The sequence below is a fragment of the Gracilinanus agilis genome, chromosome 3 (genome assembly GCF_016433145.1).
Source record: "Gracilinanus agilis isolate LMUSP501 chromosome 3, AgileGrace, whole genome shotgun sequence".
NCBI lineage: Eukaryota > Metazoa > Chordata > Mammalia > Didelphimorphia > Didelphidae > Gracilinanus > Gracilinanus agilis.
In genome coordinates, this window is record NC_058132.1 from 71,918,104 (window position 1) to 71,937,827 (window position 19,724).

The 19,724-nt window shown below is 40.8% G+C and overlaps 1 protein-coding gene across 1 annotated transcript in view; it reads right to left on the reverse strand.

Annotated features, from left to right (window-relative positions):
- Window positions 1–17,508, reverse strand: part of RIMKLA (ribosomal modification protein rimK like family member A) — a 63,848-nt gene extending 46,340 nt beyond the window's left edge. Inside the window, exon 1 of the mRNA XM_044671424.1 lies at window positions 17,346–17,508. Coding sequence (XP_044527359.1) covers window positions 17,346–17,508 — 163 coding nt within the window. The remainder of the gene's footprint in view (window positions 1–17,345) is intronic.
- Between the last annotated feature and the right edge of the window lie 2,216 nt (window positions 17,509–19,724).

Sequence of the window (19,724 nt, forward strand, 5' to 3'; positions counted from 1 at the left end):
ATAATATAATATAATATAATATAATATAATATAATATAATATAAGTAGAATATATAGAATATATTTTATATTCTATTTATATTCTTGCCGCAGAATATAAACTTCTTGAAGGCAGGCAGGCAGGGACCACCTATCTCCCTTTTATGTTTCTATCCTCAGAGTCTAGCATACTACTTGACAAGCTACAGGCACTTAAAAATGCTTGTTAAGAAGCATAGGATTTCTCTCAGGTGAGAGAAAGCCACAAAAACACCTGAATTCAGTGTCCAAATTGTGTTTAAAGTTTACATAGAAGAACTGCATGAATAACAAATCCTGAAACATTCAAGAATGCCCTGGTGCTCCATTTCTTTGGAAGGAAAGCTCAAAAATGTACTGACATTAGTTTCTCTGACCGAGTATTACATTGTTAAGAGGGAAGATCAAAAAATAATCTGATAGGACTTTGCATCAAGTAACTGATCTAAGATTAAGCAATCATAATAATAGACTGATGAGATTTGTGCTCTGCCACAGAAGCCAGCATAAAAGACACAGATAATGGACCTGATCCCTTCTGTATTTTTCTGCCAAGGAGAACCGTCCTTGAACTGGAAAGAACAGAACAAAAAACCTATTAGGCAAGTGATATCTAAGATAAGGAGGGAGAAATAAGAGCACCTCACTGCCTTTAATGAATTCAAGTTTTAGGTCCAGATGGACTATATCTATCATTTAGCCATTGTCAGGAATCTTTAAAAGATTATGGAACACAAGAGAAGTCTGGCAGACTGAAACAAATGCCTTAATTCACAAAAGAGGGAAAAGAATGGAATCAGAAAAGTATAGGGAAGTGGGCTTGACTTTGATTGCTGGCAAAAGTCTAGAATGTATTATTAAAGGGATGGTTAAGTGAAAGTGTAAAAAAGAAGGTAGCAATCACAAAGATCCAGCGGGGCTTCATTGGAAACTGATAACACCAAACTAATCTAATTTTTTTTCTAGACAGTTATTCCGTCAATAGATCAGAAGAATGTTTGACATAGTTTATCTATATTTTAACAAAGTCTATCTTGCTTGTGGCAAAGATAGAGAAATGTGGGCTGGGTAACAGTGGACTGTTATTAGTGAACTGAATAAGAGACGACTGTCCAGTCCCAAAGAGTAGCTAATAATTGATCATAGTAAACTTGTAATGGTCAAGTGGTGGGCCCTGGACATCTGTCCTTACTTTGCCCTATGTAGCTTTCATTTTTGTCAGTGACTTGACTGCAGGCACAGATAGCCTACTTATCAAATGTGCACTTAGCATAAAATGTGGAAGGATGGGGTCAGTCACACAGGATGAAACAGTCAGGATCCAAAAGGATCTAAGATGAAATTTTTTAGAGATGAATGAAAAGTACTACATTTAGGTTTTAAAAAATCAGTTTCACAAGTGTAAGATAGGGAAATATAGATGGATAGCAATTTATATGAAAAAGATTTAGCAATCTTAGTAGACTAAGTCAATCGTATGACTTGGCCACCCTCCAAAAAAATAACACAATATTAGTTTTTATTAAGAGAGAAATAGTATCCAGAACTAAGGAAGTGAGAATTTCACTGCCCTCTGTTCTGGTCACACCACATCTCAGGTATTGGTCCAATTAATGGGACTATAGTTTAGAAGAGACACTGATAAGCTGGGAATATCTGAAGGAAGGCAAACAGGATATAGAAGAGCCGTGAGTCATGCCATGTGAAAATCAGTTGAAGGAACTAAGGATTTAGTTTTTCTTCTTCTGGGGAAGATAAATCATGATGAGGACAGGGGAAGGAGGGGAGAAAAACGGAGGTCCTTTAAGAATAAGGAGAATTAGTTCTGCTTGACTCCAGAGGTCAGAACTAAGAATAATAAATGAAAAATGCAAAGAGCTTTGACATAAAGAAGAAGGTCCCAAGTATTAAAGCTATTCAGAATAGACTAGGCTGCTTCAAGGGGTAATGGTTTCCCCCCTCAGTAGATGTGGGATGACCTTTTGTGGCTACTTGTATGGGAATTTGATGATTAAATATAATCTGTGACAAGGGATAAACTTTTCCTTATTGAAAAAATAGCAAGAAATGCATCACTCCTTTGGGAGACAAATGTAACCTTAGGGAAGAGAGAAGACCCAACAGATATATGCAGGTGGGTGTCTGGATCAAACTCCCTTTCATTCCCACCATTCCAATGAAGCTTCTCCCTCTCTCTAATGTTTCCCTTGAAGTAAAGTGTCTAGTCCCTAAAGACTGTTTGGAGCCATAGGGTAATTTATACCAGGAGATCACTCACTTTTCTGTAAGGAGTGCCTTTTAATTTTCAGGAAGCCTTGAGAGGACTGAAGAGGGAGGGGCCTGGCCTTGGGAAGGGGGTGGCACTGATGAGATATGTAGTCTTCTCCACTCAGGAAATCTGGGCAGACCTCAGAGGGGGTTACGTGGCAGAATAGTGGATAATAGTAAGGTCAAAGTACAGCCAAAAGAACAGGCACAATAACTTCCACAATGTAAATAAAGACCAAAGGAACCTTGGGTCAAAGACAATGGACAAAGTCAGTAGGAAGCTCTCCAACTAAAGCACACATCCTTCCCTCCAAGTTAACAATGGGTAAAGAGCAAAAGTGGAAAGTGACAGGAACTATCAGGCCCCATCAGGCTCTTAGGCAGTTCTTAATTGTTTTCAAGGAACGGGACCGTACTGGCATGTGTCCTGTGGAGTCTGTTGTATCAAAAAAAAAAATACACCCATTTTTTAAAAAATAGAAAATTAAGGCATAGCCACAGAAACAAGTTCCAAATCTATTAGGAAAATCCAATCTACTTCTCAGGGGCTCCTAACTTTACATAGTACATAAGCTTGCCCTAAAATTACACTAACAATATGATTTCCCTTGTGTTTGCTCTGGGAAAGAACCCCTAGAACAGGCATTCTTAACCTGGAGTCCATGGATAAATTTAGAGGTCTGTGAATGTGGAAGGAGAAAAATCTTTTATTTTCAATAATCTCTAACTGAAATTTAATATTTCCTTCCTTTAAACACACAATCTTTTACCTCCAATTTCTCATCATCCAATCAGGCATTACAATTATCTTGCAGTCTAGATTCTCTTCCAAGCCTTCAAATAAAACTTTCCTTCCAAAGGGAAAAAGCTAAGAAAGGACAGGAGAGTCCCAAGAATGAAATTCCATTGATGGAAGGGAAAAAAAGGTCACTGGGAAAGAAAGGACTTACTTCTTGCAGCATTTTGTCACAGGGCTTCAGAGTTGGACAGGACTTCCAGAGGCGTCTATTCCAATCCAAACTTTCACAGGAATTTTCTCTACAACATATCATACAAATGGTCATCCAGCTCAAACACCTCTAGTGAGGGGAATCCCACAGCTGGTTCCAGCTCTGGATAATGGAATGGTTAGAATCTTAAGATCACAGGGGGCAGCTGGGTAGCTCAGTGGATTGAGAGCCAGGCCTAGAGACGGGAGGTCCTAGGTTCAAATCTGGCCTCAGACGCTTCCCAGCTGTGTGACCCTGGGCAAGTCACTTGACCCCCATTGCCTAGCCCTTACCACTCTTCTGCCTTAGAGCCAATACACAGTATTGACTCCAAGATGGAAGGTAAGGGTTAAAAAAAAAGAATCTTAAGATCACAGATTTCGATCTGGAAGAGGCATCAGGGTGAACTGGTTCAGCCCTCATATTATAGGCAAGAAAACTGACTTTCTCAAGCTCACAAAGGCAAATAAGTGGCTCAGATAGAATTCAAAACCAGATCTCAACTCCAAATTCAGAAGCCTTTCCCTTGGACCATGCTGCTGCTCTAATAGAAAGTTTTTCTCTTTACATTAGCCCTTAACATTTACACTGTAATTAAAATTATACTAATTTTTAATCTATTTATTGCTCCTACTTCTGCTCTCTGGGATCAGACAGAACAAATCTCATTTCTCCTCCACTCTAAAGTTCTTCAAATGAGGCAACTGTGTCCTGCAGGACCAAAAATATCCAATCTATAACAAAAGTCTTAGAGCTATAACTCCAAGCATGATCAATCAATTAATTAGGTCCACCGGTGATCCCTAATCAATTGAGTCTAAGACCTTCGTCTTGGTCAAGTAAGTACCCTTCTTGCTTTAGGGAAATTTTCTTTTAAAGCCACTGAAAAGCCATTGAAAGGGTGTCAAAAATAGAACAAGGCAGGCAGTTCCAAAAAGGGAAATCTACATAATGGTCAAGGGGAAGAACAAGAACTCCATGTTTGCTAAAGGAAGGAACTCCCATATTTAGCCAAGGGAAATGTCTACCAACCACAACTCTTGATGGCAGGCCTTTTCACAGATCATCAAATGACTAAAATTCCATCATAAGACTTCCCACAGGTTGTGAGACCTTGTCTACAAGGATTTCCTTTGGCAGGCTATCCAACCATTTCGACAAGTGTTTGGTCAGCAGCATTTGGGGATTCAAGAACACTGTTAAGGAGGCCTTTCGGAAGTTGTGTCTTTAAAGCAAAGGTCACTTAGGAATGGTGATTGTGATTCATAGGTGTGAAGGGTATTGCTAAGCTATATGAACCTTATTTCAAGCTTGCATACTTAGGAGAAGGGGGAGGTAGCACTAATAAAGCACCACAAGTTAGGATACATCCTTATAATATGTCTAATAGAATAAATCTTAAATTTAGCTAATAATTCAAATACAATTAACATAATCACTAATACATGAAAAGTATCTCGATGGGTTTCTCAATTCTAACCTACATAACTCTTATTCTTACAGTATTAACTAGCAACTCATTCAAACTCAATACTGTTTTGCTTAACTCACTAATATAATCACTGATACTCATGAAATCACAATGAACTGAGTAAATACCAGTTAAATTGGGTAGGTATATAACCTTCATAAATATACTCAGTTGTAAAAAAGGAGGCATACTATTAACTAATCCACCCTCCTATAGCTGTTCCTCAGGTTTTTCACAGGGTTTCCTAAACTGTGGTATGCAAAACTAGACTTCTTTTTTTATCCACTATTTGCACAATTTATTTTTATTTATTTTTTAAGTTAATTTATTTATTTAGAATATTTTCCATGGTTATATGATTCATGTTCTTTCCCACCCCTCTTCCCTCACCCATCCCAGAGCTGACAAGAAATTCCACTGGGTTATACATATATCATTGTTCAAAACCTATTTCCATATTATTTGTATTTGCAATAGTGACCTTTTAAAGCCAAAACGCCTGTCACATCCCCATTGAACCACATGATCAATCTTATGTTTTTCTTCTGCATTTCCACTCCCACAGTTATTTCTCTGGATGTGGATAGCATTCTTTCTCATAAGTCCCTCAGTATCACACAACTTATTTTTTAATCCAACTGTAAGAATTCATTAATTTATCCTGATTAAATTTTAATCTTAGATTTGACCTACTGTTCTAACCTATCAAGATCTTTCTGAATTCTGACTTTATCACTCCAAGCTCTGTGTCATGGGAAAATCTAACAAGCATACCATCAATCTTTTCCCAAGTCATTGATAAAAATGTTCAATAGTCCAGATCCTTGGGGTACTCCACTCAGCCCTCCACCTGAAGTGACATTACACTGATCAGTAATGAATCTTTTTGGATCTGGTCATTCGACCAGGTTTGAATTAATCTAATTGTACTATCGTATAAGCCCATGTTGGCAAACCTATGGCACACATGCCAGAGGGGGCTGCTCTCCTCCCCTTCTCCACATGTACTTGAGGATATTTCTCATATGACCTGCCCATCTGCCCAGCAGCCGAATGGAAGCACTTCCTCCTTCCCCTGTCTAGAGTAAGGGGGATGGGGAGCTCACATGTGGGGTGAGGGTGGCAGTTTGGACACTTGGTCTCTAAAAGGTTCTCCATCATTCGTCCAAATCTATATCACTTTACTGTTCAAGCATAAGAGACTATGTTCAGTGCTTTGCTAAAATCAGAGCAAGCCCTATCTGTATAATTCCCCTAGATTTATCACCTGAGTGGTCTTCTCTAAAAAACAAAATGAGGTCTAGCATAACCTTTCCTTGATGAAAGCATAAAGGTTCTTGGGAATTGCTGTCTCCATTTCTAGACATTCAAGAATCTCTATGATAATACATTTCAAAACACTGTAAAACACCAAGAGTGCAATCAAACTCTCCCTGAAATTTGCAGACCCCTTTCTCTTATTCCTTTGTCAAGTGGGGTATTTGTCCTTCTTTAAATCTATGGCACCACTGCCACACTCCATAATCTTTTAAAGATTACAGAGATTGTTTCAGCAAACAAATCTGCCAATTCCTTCAGTACTCTAGGAGGCAGTCCATTCAAGCTTGGTGACTAAAACTCACTAACAGCAGCTAGCTCTGCCTCCTTATTTATCTTGGAGATTAACTCAGTTAGGAATTCTTGTTCTGTTATTTCCAGGCTAAAGATTGTTTTCCTTGGCAGAGAAAGACCAAAGTAGTTCAGGTTATCATCCAAATCTTTGTCCTCTGCCATACATATCAACAAAAGTCATCATTAGTCCATTATTGTGGTCACTTTCTCTTTGGCAGAGAAAGTAGAGGCAAAAAAAGAATTGAACAGCTACTCCTCCAGGGCAGTGATCCTATTCCTTCATTGCTTATCTTCTTTTGTTTTTTAAAAAACCCTTACCTTCTATCTTAGAATCAATATTGTATATTAGCTCCATGGCAGAAGAGGAAAAAGACTAGACAACTGAGGATAAGTGACTTGCTCAGGGTTACATAGCTAGGAAGTAGCTGAAGCCACTTTTGAACCCAGGACCTCCCATCTCCAGGGCTCACTTTCAATACACTGAGTCAGCTCTCTGTCCCCTGTTTTTGTTTTTTACACATTTACTTTTAATTTTATTTTTTCTCAGTTACATTTAGGGCTAGAGACCCGAGGGCCAGAGTTCAAATTTGACCTCAGATATGTCTTAGCTATATAACAACTCAAGTCACTTAACCCCCATTGCCTAGCCCTACTGCTCTTCTGCCTTCAAACTAATACACATATATGATTCTAAGCCTGAAGGTAAAGGTTTAAACACACACACACACACACACACACAGTTTTAAAATGTTGAGTTCCATATTCTTTTCCTCCTCTTTCCCTTCTTCCTTCTAGAGAAACCAAGCAATCTGATATAGATTAGACATATGTAGTCATGCAAAACATTTCCATATTAGCCATTTTGCAAAAAATGCAGACCAAAAAGCCCCCAAGAATAATAAAAAGTTGTTGTTTTTTTAAGTATACTTGTTTGCGTTCAGACTCCATCACATCTTTCTCTGTTTCATCATGAGTCCTTTAGAATTGTCTTGGATCATTGTATTGCTGAGAACAGCAAAGTCACTCACAGCTGATCACAATATTGCTGTTTCTTTCTACACAGTTGGTGAAGATGTGGTATGTATACCTCTGCATACTGGAGGGGGTGCTCCATTCCCTCTCTCCATAGAGCCTGAGGACATTTTTCACATGCCCTGTCACTCTGCTCAGCAGCCCAATGTAAACAATTCCTCCCTCTGCTGTCTGGGGTAATACAAGGGACTCACAGGCAGCTTGAAGTTGCAGTTTAGGCACACAGTCTCTAAAAGGTTCACCAAAACTGCTATATACAATGTTCTCCTGACTCTGCTCATTTCATTTAAGTTCACATACGTCTTTCCAGGTTTTTCTAAATTTGCTACTCTTCTTTTTCCAAATAGAGTTTTTAAAATTAGCCAAAATCTTTTTTTTTTTTTTGGTAAATTTCCTCACTGGACTCAGCTAATTTTGAGCTTTATTTAGCACTTCTGACATTAAATATAATTACTCAAATAAGATCTGGAGGTGTTTAGTCTAGAAGAGACTCTAGAGGGATATGCTAGGCAAAGTTCAGTGTCAACTTAAAAAAAAGATCTCCAGTAGAATATCCCAGAGATCTGTGCTTGAGTCTGTGCCATTTTTGCCAATGACCTGGATAAGAACAGATATCAGATTTGCAGATGACATAAAACTGGGAGAGATGGCTAACACCAGGATGACTGGAAGGATCCAAAAAGATTCTGAGAGGTCAAAACACTGAGCTAAATTGATCAAGATAAAATTTATAAGTATAAATGTAAAGTTTAACACTTGGGTTCATGAACTCTGCTTCACAAGTGCAAGATGTGTTAGTAGAGAGGTAGTGGTAAGGACCTTCATAATTAGAAAGCAGTTTACCTCAAAAAGAGCATAAAAGCGATATGAGTCAATAGTGTACAATGGAAGCCAAAATGACTAACATAGTCCTCAGCTGCAAAACAAGAGATATAGCCTCCTGAAATACAGAAGCAATAGTTGTTCTGCATTCTGTCATGGTTACTCCACTCTTCTGGAGTATTCTGCTCAGTTCTAAAAGTCATGGGTTTTTGTTTGTTTGTTTGTTTGTTTCTATTTAAATTTCATTTATTTATTTAATTAATTTTGAATATTTTCCCATGGTTACATGATTCATACTCCTTCCCCTCCTTACTCCCTTTCCTACCCCATAACCAATGAGCAATTCAACTGGGTTTCACATGCATCATCAATCAAGAACTATTTCCATATTATTGATATTTGCACTAGAGTGATCATTTAGAGTCTACATCCTCAATCATATCCTCATCAAACCATGTGATCAAGGAAATGTTTTTCTTCTGTGTTTCTGCTCCCACAGTTCTTTCTCTGGATGTGGATAACATTGTTTCTCATAAGTCCCTCAGAATTGTCCTGGATCATTGCATTGCTGCCAGTAGAGAAGTCCATTACGTTCAATTGTGCCATAGTGTACCAATCTCTGTGTACAATATTCTCCTGGTTCTGCTCCCTTCACTCTGCATCAATTCCTGGAGGTCATTCCAGTTCACATGGAATTCCTCCAGTTCATTATTCCTTTCAGCACAATAGTATTCCATCACCAACAGATACCACAATTTATTCAGTCATTCCCCAATCAATGGATACTCCCTCATTTTCCAATTTTTTGCCACCACAAGGAGTGCAGCTATAAATATTTTTTGTACAAGTCTTTTTCCTTATTATCTCTTTGGGGTACAAACCCAGCAGTAATATGGCTGGATCAAAGGGCAGGCAGTACAAGCCAAGGTTTTAAAAGGACTTTGACTGGGAGAAGAATATCCACTTGCAGGCTAATAAGAGTAGTGAAAGAAAAGACCTTAAGTCAATGCCATATGAGAATCAGCTGAAGGATCTGATGGTGTTGGTAGTATTTAGCTATAAGAAGAGAAGATCCACACGTAAGAGAATAGCTATCTTTAAGTATTTGAAAGACTATCACAGGGAAGAGAAATTTGAATTTTTTTCCTTGGTCCCAAAAAGCACAACTGGGAACAATGGATGAAAGTCACTAAGGAGCAAATTTAGACAATGCTAAGAAATTCTTCCTAATAATTAGAGCCTTTCCAAAATGGAAGGGACTAGTCCTATGCCTATCCCTGAGATTCTGGAATAACAGGATACTCAGTACCCCCCAAGGCAGTAACAGTACCATTCTAGACCTTTCTTTCAGAAGTGTAGCAGAGCCAAGTCCTAACATCAAGTGTAAAGTCAAAAAGGAAGAAGGGGTAACAAAGAAACCCAACCCAGTCATAATGAGTTATTAGGATACAGATATAGGAGAATAATTCTGAAACATTTGTAAGATTCTCCTCAGAGAAAAACACAGCTTTATGACAAACTCAAATAGAATTCCTGAAAGAGATGAAGCAAAAATCTAAAAAAAGAGTTAAAAAAATTTTTAAATAAAGTATGTGAGGAAAAAAATTGGAAAGGAAATGAGTGCTATGGAAGAAAGAATTAAAGGGAATTACCAGCTTGGCCCACGAGGTACAAAACCTTGCCCTGACAACAAACACTTCGAAAATTAGAATGGACAAATAGAAGTCAATCAATAGCTTAAGAAGGCAACAAGAAATAGCAAAACAAAGTCAAAAGGTTGGAAAAAAAATAAAAGAAAATGTATTGTAGATACCTTACATTTTTTTTCCTGTTTTTGCGATCATACTAAAAACAATTGAACTGGAAAACACTGAGGATGCCAAATTTAAGAATCATTGAACTATATGAAAACCAAAAGCAAAAATAAAACTCAGACATCATATTTCAAGAAATCTCAAAAGAAAACTGCCCAGAGCTCTTAGGACCAGAGGGCAAAGTAGGGAAAGAAAGAATCTATCTGTTACCTCCCTAAAGAGAAATCCAAAGAACATTATAGTCAAAATCCAGACCTACCAAGTCAAAGTAAAAATATTGTAAGCAGCCAGAAGGAAAGAATTCAAGTACTGAGGAGACACAATTAGGCACAATTTAACAGCCACCCTGTAAAGGAGTGGAGACTTGGAACACTTTATTTCAGAAGACAAAGGAAAGGGTTTACAATCAAGTTTACCCAGTTACATACAGGGGGAAAAAACTTTTAACGAAACAAGAAATTTCTAAGCATTCTTAAAGAAAAGACTAGAGTTGTACAGAAACTTTGATATGTAAAGACAGGAGTAAAGAGACACTTGAAAAGGCAAAAATGAGTGAACCATGATAAAGGGCTAAAACAGTGGTAAACTGCTTACATTCAAATATGAGGAGTGTAGTGCAAAAGTGCAAACAACTCTGCAAAAAGCTAACTGCAGAATTTCTGGCAGTTGAGAGGGGTTAGAACCCTGACTAGAGGAGGTGATCAAAATGCCCTCTGAACTCTATCATAATCAGAGTTCATAAAAGGAGTCTAATTAGACAAAACCAGATTCTGTTATATATAGATGATCTTAAGAAAAGAATGGAAAGAGAAATACATTGTGAAGGAGTTGGGGAGAAGTAGGGGAAGAGGAAAGATTGGAGAAAACAATCTTTCATAATTAGGGTATATAAGGATATCTATCAATCAGTATCAATCTACAATATCTATCAACAAGAAGAGGGTAGGGGGAGAAGCTGATATTTGAACTGCTCAAAGGAAAGAACACACACAGAGAGTTGGACACAGTAATCCATTCAGCAATATACTCAGCAGGGAAATTCAAGGGAAAGGAAGAAAAAGGAAGAAGCAATTAGAAGGAGGGTAGACCTAAGGGAGAGGAGTCCTAAAAGAAACAAATTGTAAGGATATACAAAAATATTTATAGTTCTTTTTAAGATGGCAAAGAATTTAAATATGAGGGAGTGTCAGCAAATTGAGGAATGAATGAACAAGTTCTAATATACAAATATGATGAAACATTATTTTCATAAACTCTAAATCAGAATAACAAAAAACTAGAATTCCAGAGGAAACATGCTTCTCGCCTTCTGAAAGAGGGATGAAAAACTTAATGTAGAATGAGACAAATATTTTTTAGTACATGGTCATGATAGGAATTTGTTTTGGGGGGCAGCTAAGGTAGAGAGCTAGGCCTGGAGACAGGAGGTCCTGGGTTCAAATCTGGCTTCAGACACTTCTAGCTGTGTGACTCTGGGCAAGCCACTAAACCCCCATTGGCTAGCCCTTACCACTCTTCTGTCTTGGAACCAATTCACAGATTTGATTCTAAGATGGAAAGTAAGGGTTGTTTTTTTTTTAAAAAGAAAAATAAAGAAATTTGTTTTCATTAACTAGATGTGGTAATGAGTTTTGTTTTTCTTGTGTTCTGAATGCAGACAAGGGAACAGTTGGGAGAGTGGGTGAGAAAGTGGATTTTAGCTGATTAAAACAAATAAAAATGTGTGTGAACACTTGTAAACTCTGGTCAATATAATGACCAACCATAACTCTTGAAGACTCATGATGAAACATGGTGCCTACCAACAGACAGAGGTGATAGATGCAAAGTATATTTGGGTACAGACACATATATGTATGTATAGAAGATCAGCCTTCTCTTCCCTCTTCTTCCCCTCACTAAGAACACCCATGTGTATATATGTGCATGTACATATTTTTTCATATGGCCAATGAAACATTTTGTTTTGGTTTTGCTTAACTACGCCTCTAACAGGAGGTTTTATTTTTCTTGCTTTCTCTTGCAGGGAGGGAGCAAGTAAAAGAGGAAGGGAGGGAAGGCTGATCTTTGTTTGAAAAGAAAAGAAAATTGAATTTGAACAAACAACAAGGTAGGCTTAAGTCAGACTCTGAAAGTTTTCAAATCTCTGGCTATTTATATCTCATCCTAGAAGCAATTGCAAGCCATTGAATATTTGTAAGCCTTTGTTGTTGTTCAGTCCTGCCTGACTCTTCATTGAGGTTTTCTTGGCAAAGACACTGAGTGGTTTGCCATTTCTTTCTCCAGCTCATTTTACAGGTGAGGAAACTGAGATAAACAGGATGAAGTGACTCGCCCAGGTTCTTGCAGCTATTAAGTGTCTATGATGGTAGATTTGAACTCACCAAAATGAGTCTTTCTGACTTCAGGCCCTGAATTCTATCCATTCCACCATCTAGCTGCTAGAGGCATATTCTTTTAGCGGATGAAATGGAGAGCAAGCCAAAGGATCAAAGAAGAGCAAGCTATTAGCAGGCTACTGTGATACCAGGCAAGGGGTAGAGACAGAGATCCAGGACTCATACTGCTCTTTCCACTAGACTGTATTGTCTCACTCCCAATTCATTTTATATTCAAGAGCCCTAACGATTAGGAGGTTCTTTCAGATGATGCAGTGAAATCTTCCTCCTTGTGACTTGTACCCATTGCTTTTAAGACTCACACTGACCTCTCTATCCCTCCATGCCCACTCCTGGCAAGGTTCCACAATTTCACATCACACAGATAATAAAGGTTAAAGTATGTGATAAGTAATATCCTGAGGGATCACATGATAGTGTTTTTTGGCTTACAAAGCACTTTCCTTCCAACAATACCATGAGGAAGAAAGTACAGGTATTATTATTCCCATTTTACAGAGGCACCAAGTGGTTGAAGTGACTTGTTTTAGTTTACAAAGTTAGTATGTAACAGTTAGACCCTGGGTCTTCTGATTCCAAGTCTGATGTTCTTTCTATATTATCATATTGTTTCTCATATTCATATCTTTTTTTGGGAGGGGATGAGGAGGGGACAGAGAAAGGGAGGCAATTCTGATTTGTGATTTTGCCAGTGTAGAGAAGTCTCAGCAAACCAGTGTAGACCCAACTTAAAGTATTAAAGAGTTACCTGAGGGCAGCTAAGTGGCCCAGTGGATAGAGAGCCAGGCCTGGAGGAGGGAGGACATGGGTCCTCCTCAGACATTTCCTAGCTGTGTGACCTTGGGCAAGTTGCTTAAACCCAATTGCCTAGCCCTTACAGTCTTGCCTTGGAATTAATTCTAAGAAAGTAGGGTTTAAAAAAAAGTTGCCTGGGACACGGAGAGGTGATTACCCAGTGACAGGCAACCAGTTCAAGTCAAAGATGGGACTTGAACCCAAGGCTTTCTGACTCCAAGGCCAGCTCTTTATCCCTTACATATCTTATACTATAATACCCATTATACTGCCTATCTTGGGTGTCATTAAAACATCTAGAGCTAGAACATTGAAGATAGACAAGTTCAACCCTCTCATTTTACAGTTGAAAATACTGAGCAACAGAGAGAAGTGGCTTATTCAAATTTAGAGCCAGTAGAGTTTGGAAACCTTTCAGAAGAGCACTTTGGCTGCACAGTTGACTTAGCTTTGGAATGAAATGCAAACAAAGGCTCATATCTTGCTTTAATCAATATACCACTGACTATCAACTCCCATCCTCCCATGGGAGGTGAGAAAATGTCTGTTTCATATACTGTGCTGTGTTCATGGTAGTCTATCCACCAGAATCAGCACCACTGAAAATAGCCTCTCAATACTGAGGCAATGGCCTATTTACCCACCACAAATAATATCCAAACAAATGATGAGATTTCCTTCTAATCAAAATGTTGTAACCTTTGCTTTTTCAAACAGGGAGAGAATTTATTTAGTAACATTTTTTAAATACTGTTCTTTTGATTTCTGGGTTTCATTTTCTAGATTTACTTCTCTAGGTTGGGAAAACAACATACACTGAACTTTGTAACCTCCCATCCCCAAACTTTCCAATCCCTTTATAGCTCCTCTATATATGTTGCTATCCAGCAACACTAGTCTTCTTGAAGTTGCTTGAACAAGACACTCATGTCCCAATTCCAGACATTTTTTATTGGCTGTCTGCCATGCCTGGAATGCTCTCCCTCCCCATCTCCAGCTCCTGGCTCCTCTGGCTTCTTTCAAGTCTCAGCTAAAATCCCATCTTCTCTAGGAAGCCTTTCCCAACCTTGCCTCTTCATTCCAGCACCTTTCCTTTGTTGACTATCTCCAATTTATCCCGTAGATAGCTTTTCTATAGGTAGTTGTTTGCATGTTGTCTCCCTCATTAGACTGTGAGCTCCTTGAGAGCAGAAACCAGCTTCTCTCTTTCTAGAGCTTAGCACAGTGCCTAGCACATGCTAAGCACTTAACAAATGTTTACTGACTGACTGATATAAACACTTAGGTGGAATCTGGTATTCCAAAATTGACCAGATTTAGGGAGACACAATAGAAAATCAAATACTCACAGGAGTGGAGGGACTTTCTTCCACATGCAGAAAGACTAAATTCCCTGTCCCCCCAGGATTCTAGCTTTAGAGAGCCTAACCATGAAATTGTAAATAGAATAGGAGGGAAATATCAAATATGGATAGCCAATGGGATTGGACTCCAAACTGGAAAAACATACAATAACCAAAATGTTTTTTAAAAAATCTTTAACAGAATAGAAAGCAATCAACTCTGGAAATGTTGTGAGAATCTGAAATCTAAAAGATACAAATCAAATCATACTACTCTAATATATTTTTAAAGCCCTTATTTTTTGCCTTAGTAACAATTCCAAGACAAAAGGGCAAGGGCTAGGCAAATGGAATTAAGTGACTTGTTCAGGGTCACATAACTAGGTAACGTCTGAGGCCAGATTTGAATCCAGGACCTCTCTTTTCTGGGCTTGACTCTTGGTCCATTGAGCCAACCAGCTGCCCCCTCCAAACTACTTTCTAAAGTCATAATACAGGCATTATCATTCCCACTTTACAGCTGAGACAACTGTGGTCTCACAACTATTTTATGTCTGAGGCAGAATTCAAACATGTCTTCCTAACTCCAGTTGCAAACATTCTGTCCATCATGCCTCAGCATGACTTTACACATGTCCCCATCAGCTGGTACAAGTTGAAAATATCTGCCAACTATTCAGATTAATTTATGGATGATGACCTTATAGCAGATTACAGCCAGGACTCAATTTACAAATGGTTTGAGTTCCCAAATTTTCCTTATTAAGTTAGTTGTCTGACATTAAGAACATATTTTTACAACAGAAGCAATGTTATAAATGAGCATCAGGGGTCAACGAGGTGGCTCAGTGGATTGAAAACAAGGCCTAAAAATAGGTGGTCCTAGGTTCAAATATGGTCTTAGGTACTTCCTAGCTGTGTGACCATGGGCAAGTCACTTAATCCCAATTGCATCGCTCTTATTGTTCTGCTTTGGAAATGATACTTACTATCATTCCAAGACAGAATAGAAGGTAAGAGTTTTAAAAAGAAAAGAAAGGAATATCAGATTTCTAGCTTCTAAAGCCCTGGATTCAAGTAGTGACAGCGCAAGTTTTTCAGTAAAGCCTCATCCTAACATGCAAGTGAACCTGGGCTTCCAAAGAAGATATCTACAAAAGGAAGCACAGCCTCTGGATGGGTCTACTAACCTGAAAAGGCTTTGAATCACAGGCCTGGCTGCCAACTTCATCTGTCATACAAGGACCAGCTTAAGTCCGGAAAGGCTATCAGAAAGATGGCCACCAGGCAATGAATTCTGTCAACCATATCAACTCAAGAAGACTTCCTACTAATATCAGTGACACTTTTGGAAGTGCACAACAAGGAAACCACAGATCCTTGATGTCTTAAACCAATGAGATGATATGGTAACAAGAGAAGCCCTAAGTCTGCCCGAGTCTTGAGGCCTTAGCTCTCTGAAACTGAGCCTGTCTCAGCCTGATTCCTTTGTGGAAGGGATGGATGTGGCATGTATGGATGAGTGCTTAAGAGTGAAGAGATAGGTGAAGGGTTTGGTGAGCAAACTCACTGGCCCTGTTCAGTTGGGATCCAGAAATTCATAATAAAAGGGAATAGCTATTGTGAAGGATAAATCACTTACAAGTTGGGAGGTCCTAAGTTAGAGAACATTTGTTTTAAGGGGAAATTAGAGATGTATGGGCATTCCTAACCTAATAGGGTCAGTGTCATAGAGATCAACACACTAATTCCCACAGAAGATCTCCTGGTGTTCCTGGAAGAAGTAAAACTCTGGGTTGAGTAGATCATTAGGCTGAGCCAAAGTGGCACTTCTATTCTTAGTTTACCTGTTTCTGCTTTCCAAAGGGATTCCTTTAATCATTCTTTCACAGAAGGATTAACAAAAATCTCTATATGTGGCCCCTATTGATATACCAGCCCTAAGGAAGTTCTCTATATACAAACTAAATAAATTCAAACAAAACACTGGTTTAGAGGACCTGACATTGAACAGAGGTCTACTTTATTCCTCATGCTAGGGTTCACCCCAAATTTTGATAAGATTTCATGAGTTCCCCCTTCTTCTCACCCATGGGCAACATAGGTTGATTCCTACATCCTATTAAATGTGTCATTTGATTAATGCACATTTCTACAGAACTTTTTTTTTTAACTATCTTGAGAATTCTGTGGATTTTGCCATCAGTTTCTCCAAACTAATACTGTACAGCTCTCCAGGTCTTCACAGAAGAGGCATCCGAAAGTAAGAATGTTTGGAAATCTTGGAAAGAAGCTTGATTTTCACTGACAGCACAGAGGGTTTAGGAATAATTCATGCACTACGCAAAAAAAAAAAAAATTAAAAACTAAGTTCAATATGAAATTCAAGTTCAGCCATTCTGATGGCAGATGTTATAGTTATATATAATCTTAACAGCTTTCAAGCTCAAAAATCATTTTTCTTGGGGGGGGGTTGTGCCAAGAAATGGGGGCATGTCAATAGGACACCTCAAAGATGACTCCAACACTCTCAGAATTGGGCAGAACTAGGTGTTAAAAGCAGAATGAGGGAGGAGAGCCCACAAATGCACCCTGCCGGCTGGTCCAAGAGCCCCCGCCCCGTCCATGCACCTGCTCGTCTATGGGGGCATTGGTCAGAGAAAGCCCAGCGCGCACAGGACAGGGGTATCGGGTCCCCTCCTCCCCCGAAGGTCCGCACCCCGAGGCGTGCGCAGTGCTGGGGGCACAGAGCATCGCGCCCCCCGCCCGCAGCCCGAGCTCACCGAGGTGGCCGCCGACGACGGTGACCGCGATCTGGTCCATGAGCACGGCCCTGAAGCGCACGTCCTGTTCGGAGCAGCGCTGCCGGAGGGCGCGCAGTATCTGCACCTGCGGGTAGTCCTCACGGATCCTTCGGTCCGTCAGGAACCAGAGGCTGGAGCACATGGTGGCTGAGGGGGAGAGAAGGTGGTCCGGGCTAGGGGGACGGGCAAGGAAGGGCAGGGCTGGACCCGCGGCGCCCGCTCGCCTCTCCTCGTTCGCTAGCTCAGGCCGCTGACATCAAGGGCCGGGCAGCGGCAGTGGCGGCGGCTGCTGCAGCTCCGGCTCGGACTCGGGGCTCGGAACTCGGGACTCGGAGATCAGGACCCGCCGACTACCGCACGCCGGGTACGTTGCACCACAGCCACGGCCGCCGCCGTCACTGCTGCTGCCGCTGCCACTGCCACAGTCACCACCACCGCCTCTGCAGCCCTGGCCCAAGCGAGTCTGCGCATCAACCAATCAGCGCCGCCGCCGCCGCCCGGCCCCAGGGCCTGTCAGCCAATCAGAGCCCGCGCGAGCCGGACGCGGGACGGCGCCTCGGCCCAACTGCAGTGTCGGCCCACCCGGAGCCGCGCCCAGCGCCGGGCCGACGCCTGCCCGCCCACCCCTGGGACTGGCAGGCTGGAGGGCCAGCGGGTGGGGGCAGTACGTTGGTCGGGTCGCTGGGGATGCAGCGGCTGGGGGCGGAGCCGGGGCTAGGGTGCAGAGGACTGTCCATGCATCCCTCTCCCGGAGCCTGGCACGTGGCCCCGCCCGAAGCGAGAGTCGGACCGGGCTGGGGTATCACCTCCCTACCCGCACTGCTAAGGAGCGGAGAATCGGGCCTCAGGCTTCCTCGGGAAAGGAAAGGGAGGTGGAGGGAGGGTGTTAGAGGGTGAGAGGAGGAAGAAGGGGGGAGGCAGAGTGGGAGGGGGAGGAAAAGAAAAGAGGAGGTAGGGAGGGAAGCAGAGTAGAAATGGGCATGGGGGAGGGGGGAGATGCAGGAGCGGGAGGGTGCGAGTGGCCAAAGCGCAGTGCCGCAGGTTGGCCCGGGTGCTGACTGTGACCATGACCACGGACGCGGCAGGGTCAGCAGCTCTGCAATCAGCGCCTTCATTACGATCCGAAAGCCTCAGTTTTCAGCTGGTGGGACTTTTAGTGCCTGAGGTGGACTGTGGAGCGAAGAAGGGGCCAGAGCGGGATGGGAATAGGTGCCTTCCAAGAGACACCCGAGTGTTCCCGAGTGTGGCCACTGTTGGACAAGAGGGGGTCTGGGGAAGAGGCAACACGGTGGAGGAAAAGACTTTCGAAATATGAAGTCGGAGGTGCTGAGTGCTATTCCTTGCCTCTGCCAATTAGTTTTCCCCCTAATATTGGGCAAGTCTGGCCTTAAAGTTTCTCTACCTTAAAATGGGGGTGGGAGGATACTGGACTAGATGACCTCTAAGATCTCTTCTAGTTATACATTTCAAAGTCTCTAAGGCTTTTTTCCAGCTCTTAAATATAGACACCTATGCTAATGATGTGACCTTGGACAAGTCCCTAAACCCCAAGTTAACTCATCTTTAAAATGAGGGGATGGACCAAATGGTTCCTAAAATTCTTTCTAGCTCTAATTCTCTATTCCTATACTACTTGTGTAACCTTAAGCAAGACATTTCATTTCCCTGGGATTCATTTTCTTCCTCTGAAAAAAATGAGGGATTAGACTAGTTGATCTCATGAGCTCTCTTCCAGCTCTAAATTACTGACCCGAGAAATTCTTTCCTGAAATGATTCTTTTCCCTACAATTTTGGACTTCTCAGGATACTGTTATGTGAAAAGCCTTGGATTTAGAGTAAGTTACAATTCAAACACTTTCAAATCTTGACTCTAAGGTTATCGATGTGACTTGGAGCCTTGGTTTCCTCATTGTGGCATGAGGGGATTAGACTGGATGAGTGCTGCTGTCCCTCCCTGTTTTAAATCCTATGGTTCTTTTTTTTTAAAATTAATTTTTATTTTTAAAAAATTTTCAATGGTTACATAATTCATGTTTTCACTTTACCCTTCACCCCCTCAACCCCCCAGCCCCCCATAGCCAACTCGAATTTCCACTGGTTTTAACATGTGTGGTCAGTCAAGACTTATTTACATATTATTGATAGTTACATTGGTGTGATCCTTTCCGGTCTACATCCCCAATCATGTCCTCATCAACCCAAGTGTTCAAGCAGTTGTTTTTCTTCTGTGTTTCCCCTCCTGTAGTTCTTCCTCTGAATGTGGGTAGCGTTCTTTTCCATAAATCCCTCAGAATTGTCTTGGGTCATTGCATTGCAGCTAGTACAGACTCCATTACATTGGATTTTACCACAGTGTA